Below are 6,000 nucleotides of genomic sequence, written 5' to 3'. Positions count from 1 at the left end.
TATTTGTTAAAGATATTTAAGAAATTTTAAGCATTTCAAAGGAACTGATATATAGCTTTTCTTTATTTCAACGTTAACTTACTGATATGGGCATTTTTACAGTTCAAGAATATTTATTTAAGATTGGATATTTAATCATTTATGATATTTAAGCATCTTAAATAAAAATTTATTTATTAAGATTGGATATTTAATCATGGTGGGGTTATGCGTACCCCCCACACAGTGTGGTCACACGTGCCCCCCACACAGTGTGGTCACACGTGCCCCCCACACAGTGTGGTCACACGTGGTCACCCACACAGTGTGGTCACACGTGCCCCCACACAGTGTGGTCACACGTGCCCCCCACACAGTGTGGTCACACGTACCCCCCACACAGTGTGGTCACACGTGCCCCCACACAGTGTGGTCACACGTGCCCCCCACACAGTGTGGTCACACGTGCCCCCACACAGTGTGGTCACACGTGCCCCCCACACAGTGTGGTCACACGTGCCCCCCACACAGTGTGGTCACACGTGCCCCCCACACAGTGTGGTCACACGTGCCCCCACACAGTGTGGTCACACGTGCCCCCCACACAGTGTGGTCACACGTGCCCCCCACACAGTGTGGTCACACGTGCCCCCCACACAGTGTGGTCACACGTGCCCCCCACACAGTGTGGTCACACGTGCCCCCCACACAGTGTGGTCACACGTGCCCCCCACACAGTGTGGTCACACGTGCCCCCCACACAGTGTGGTCACACGTGCCCCCCACACAGTGTGGTCACACGTGCCCCCCACACAGTGTGGTCACACGTGCCCCCCACACAGTGTGGTCACACGTGCCCCCCACACAGTGTGGTCACACGTGCCCCCCACACAGTGTGGTCACACGTGCCCCCCACACAGTGTGGTCACACGTGCCCCCCACACAGTGTGGTCACACGTGCCCCCCCACACACAGTGTGGTCACACGTGCCCACACTGAGTGTGGTCACACGTGCCCCCCACACACAGTGTGGTCACACGTGCCCCCACACACACAGTGTGGTCACACGTGCCCCCACACACAGTGTGGTCACACGTGCCCCCACACACAGTGTGGTCACACGTGGTCACCCACACTAAGTAGGTTTATCTGTGTATGTGCTGGTCGTGCTGGCGGTCTGTGTTTACCTTAGTGACTCCTCTCCCACGGCTCCCAGACCAGACGTGTGGCACAGCACCTGTGTGGCACAGCACCTGTGTGGCACAGCACCTGTGTGGCACAGCACCTGTGTGGCACAGCACCTGTGTGGCACAGCGACAGTGTGGCACAGCACCTGTGTGGCACAGCGACAGTGTGGCACAGCGACAGTGTGACACAGTATCGGTGTTACAGTATCAGTGTACTCACCTAGTTGTGTTTGCGGGGGTTGAGCTCTGGCTCTTTGGTCCCGCCTCTCAACTGTCAATCAACAGGTGTACAGATTCCTGAGCCTATTGGCCTCTATCATACCTATATTTGAAACTGTGTATGGAGTCAGCCTCCACCACATCACTGCCTAATGCATTCCACCTGTTAACTACTCTGACACTGGAAAAGTTCCTTCTAACGTCTCTGTGGCTCATGTGGGTACTCAGTTTCCACCTGTGTCCCCTTGTTCGCGTCCCACCAGTGTTGAATAGTTTATCCTTGTTTACCCGGTCGATTCCCCTGAGGATTTTGTAGGTTGTGATCATGTCTCCTCTTACTCTTCTGTCTTCCAGTGTCGTAAAGTGCTTTTCCCACAGCCTTTCCTCGTAACCCATGCCTCTTAGTTCTGGGACTAGTCTAGTGGCATACCTCTGGACTTTTTCCAGCTTCGTCTTGTGCTTGACAAGGTACGGGCTCCATGCTGGGGCCGCATACTCCAGGATTGGTCTTACATATGTGGTATACAAGATTCTGAATTATTCCTTACACAGGTTCCTAAACGCTGTTCTGATGTTAGCCAGCCTCGCATATGCCGCAGACGTTATTCTTTTTATGTGGGCTTCAGGAGACAGGTTTGGTGTGATATCAACTCCTAGATCTTTCTCTCTGTCCGTTTCATTAAGTACTTTATTTCCTATTCTGTATCCTGTGTCTGGCCTCCTGTTTCCACTGCCTAGTTTCATTACTTTGCATTTACTCGGGTTGAACTTTAACAGCCATTTGTTGGACCATTCACTCAATCTGTCTAGGTCATCTTGGAGCCTCCTACTATCATCCTCTGTTTCAATCCTCCTCATAATTTTTGCATCATCGGCAAACATTGAGAGAAACGAGTCTATACCCTCTGGGAGATCATTTACATATATCAGAAACAGTATAGGTCCAAGGACTGACCCCTGCGGGACTCCACTTGTAACGTCTCGCCAATCTGAGACCTCACCCCTCACACTGACTCGTTGTCTCCTGTTGCTTAGGTACTCCTTTATCCAATGGAGTACCTTCCCTTTCACTCCAGCCTGCATCTCCAGCTTTTTCACTAGCCTCTTGTGTGGTACTGTGTGGCTTTCTGGCAATCCAAAAATATGCAGTCTGCCCACCCTTCTCTTTCTTGACACAGTATCAGTGTGCCACAGCACCAATGTGACACAGCATCAGTGTGCCACAGCACCAATGTGACACAGTATCAGTGTGCCACAGCACCAATGTGACACAGTATCAGTGTGCCACAGCACCAATGTGACACAGCATCAGTGTGCCACAGCACCAATGTGCCACAGCACCAATGTGACACAGTATCAGTGTGCCACAGCACCAATGTGACACAGCATCAGTGTGCCACAGCACCAATGTGACACAGTATCAGTGTGCCACAGCACCAATGTGACACAGTATCAGTGTGCCACAGCACCAATGTGACACAGTATCAGTGTGCCACAGCACCAATGTGACACAGTATCAGTGTGCCACAGCACCAATGTGACACAGCATCAGTGTGCCACAGCACCAATGTGCCACAGCACCAATGTGACACAGTATCAGTGTGCCACAGCACCAATGTGACACAGTATCAGTGTGCCACAGCACCAATGTGACACAGCATCAGTGTGCCACAGCACCAATGTGCCACAGCACCAATGTGACACAGCACCAATGTGACACAGCATCAGTGTGCCACAACACCAATGTGCCACAGCACCAATGTGACACAGTATCAGTGTGCCACAGCACCAATGTGACACAGCATCAGTGTGCCACAGCACCAATGTGCCACAGCACCAATGTGACACAGCATCAGTGTGCCACAGCACCAATGTGACACAGCATCAGTGTGCCACAGCACCAATGTGACACAGCATCAGTGTGCCACAGCACCAATGTGACACAGCATCAGTGTGCCACAGCACCAATGTGCCACAGCACCAATGTGACACAGTATCAGTGTGCCACAGCACCAATGTGACACAGCATCAGTGTGCCACAGCACCAATGTGACACAGCATCAGTGTGCCACAGCACCAATGTGCCACAGCACCAATGTGACACAGTATCAGTGTGCCACAGCACCAATGTGACACAGCATCAGTGTGCCACAGCACCAATGTGCCACAGCACCAATGTGACACAGCATCAGTGTGCCACAGCACCAATGTGACACAGCATCAGTGTGCCACAGCACCAATGTGACACAGCATCAGTGTGCCACAGCACCAATGTGACACAGTATCAGTGTGCCACAGCACCAATGTGACACAGCATCAGTGTGCCACAGCACCAATGTGCCACAGCACCAATGTGACACAGCACCAATGTGACACAGCATCAGTGTGCCACAGCACCAATGTGCCACAGCACCAATGTGACACAGTATCAGTGTGCCACAGCACCAATGTGACACAGCATCAGTGTGCCACAGCACCAATGTGCCACAGCACCAATGTGACACAGCATCAGTGTGCCACAGCACCAATGTGACACAGCATCAGTGTGCCACAGCACCAATGTGCCACAGCACCAATGTGACACAGTATCAGTGTGCCACAGCACCAATGTGACACAGCATCAGTGTGCCACAGCACCAATGTGCCACAGCACCAATGTGACACAGCATCTGTGTGACACAGCACCAATGTGACACAGCATCAGTGTGACACAGCACCAATGTGACACAGCATCAGTGTGCCACAGCACCAATGTGCCACAGCACCAATGTGACACAGCATCTGTGTGACACAGCATCAGTGTGACACAGCATCAGTGTGCCACAGCACCAATGTGACACAGTATCAGTGTGCCACAGCACCAATGTGACACAGCATCAGTGTGCCACAGCACCAATGTGACACAGCACCAATGTGACACAGCATCAGTGTGTCACAGCACCAATGTGACACAGCACCAATGTGACACAGCATCTGTGTGACACAGCATCAGTGTGACACAGCACCAATGTGCCACAGCACCAATGTGCCACAGCACCAATGTGACACAGCATCAATGTGCCACAGCACCAATGTGACACAGCACCAATGTGACACAGCACCAATGTGACACAGCATCAGTGTGCCACAGCACCAATGTGACACAGCACCAATGTGACACAGCATCTGTGTGACACAGCACCAATGTGACACAGCATCAGTGTGCCACAGCACCAATGTGACACAGCATCAGTGTGCCACAGCACCAATGTGACACAGCACCAATGTGACACAGCATCTGTGTGACACAGCACCAATGTGACACAGCACCAATGTGACACAGCATCTGTGTGACACAGCATCAGTGTGACACAGCACCAATGTGCCACAGCACCAATGTGACACAGCACCAATGTGACACAGCATCAGTGTGCCACAGCACCAATGTGACACAGCACCAATGTGACACAGCATCAGTGTGCCACAGCACCAATGTGACACAGCACCAATGTGACACACCATCTGTGTGACACAGCACCAATGTGACACAGCATCAGTGTGCCACAGCACCAATGTGACACAGCACCAATGTGACACAGCATCTGTGTGACACAGTATCAGTGTGCCACAGCACCAATGTGACACAGTATCAGTGTGCCACAGCACCAATGTGACACAGCATCAGTGTGCCACAGCACCAATGTGACACAGCATCTGTGTGACACAGCACCAGTGAGAGTTGTCAGTACCATACGCTGCATTTTAGAGGAAGAGAACAATTTCGTTACAAATTCGACGTATTAGTAAATATTCAAACACCATAATGTGGACGTTGTGTAGGCACCGACCAGTGTGGTGGAGTGTGGGGGTTGATGCATCAGTGATGGTGACTGTGGGGGTTGATGCATCACAGTGATGGTGACTGTGGGGGTTGATGCATCAGTGATGGTGACTGTGGGGGTTGATGCATCACAGTGATGGTGACTGTGGGGGTTGATGCATCAGTGATGGTGACTGTGGGGGTTGATGCATCACAGTGATGGTGACTGTGGGGGTTGATGCATCAGTGATGGTGACTGTGGGGGTTGATGCATCACAGTGATGGTGACTGTGGGGGTTGATGCATCAGTGATGGTGACTGTGGGGGTTGATGCATCACAGTGATGGTGACTGTGGGGGTTGATGCATCAGTGATGGTGACTGTGGGGGTTGATGCATCAGTGATGGTGACTGTGGGGGTTGATGCATCAGTGATGGTGACTGTGGGGGTTGATGCATCAGTGATGGTGACTGTGGGGGTTGATGCATCAGTGATGGTGACTGTGGGGGTTGATGCATCAGTGATGGTGACTGTGGGGGTTGATCCATCACAGTGATGGTGACTGTGGGGGTTGATGCATCAGTGATGGTGACTGTGGGGGTTGATGCATCACAGTGATGGTTCGATGCAGTTGAGTCATCAAGTTTTTTAAGGTTCAAGGACGTAACATTAACGTGTAATTGTATGTTGATTCAGACGATCAATGAGTATAGTGAGGGAGCAGGCGGGGGTCACCCACTGACGGGAGCGCTCGTGACGGGTGTTGAAGGGGGCGGGTGTAGAGCACTTGGGTAAGGGGTGCAGAAGGGGAGGTGA

At 51.8% G+C, this 6,000-nt stretch overlaps 1 protein-coding gene across 1 annotated transcript; it reads left to right on the top strand.

Moving 5' to 3' along the window:
- Positions 1-3,064: 3,064 nt before the first annotated feature.
- Positions 3,065-4,894, top strand: LOC138350188 (uncharacterized). The gene is made up of 5 exons (XM_069300530.1): positions 3,065-3,258; positions 3,412-3,594; positions 3,684-3,914; positions 4,228-4,360; positions 4,724-4,894. The coding sequence occupies exons 1-5, from the start codon at positions 3,065-3,067 to the stop codon at positions 4,892-4,894; spliced, it is 912 nt and encodes a 303-aa protein (XP_069156631.1).
- The last annotated feature ends 1,106 nt before the right edge of the window (positions 4,895-6,000 follow it).

This window comes from Procambarus clarkii, chromosome 44 (genome assembly GCF_040958095.1).
Source record: "Procambarus clarkii isolate CNS0578487 chromosome 44, FALCON_Pclarkii_2.0, whole genome shotgun sequence".
NCBI classification, from domain to species: Eukaryota; Metazoa; Arthropoda; class Malacostraca; order Decapoda; family Cambaridae; genus Procambarus; species Procambarus clarkii.
The sequence above is the reverse complement of the archived record's forward strand: the minus strand, read 5'-3'. Positions and strand labels throughout refer to the sequence as shown.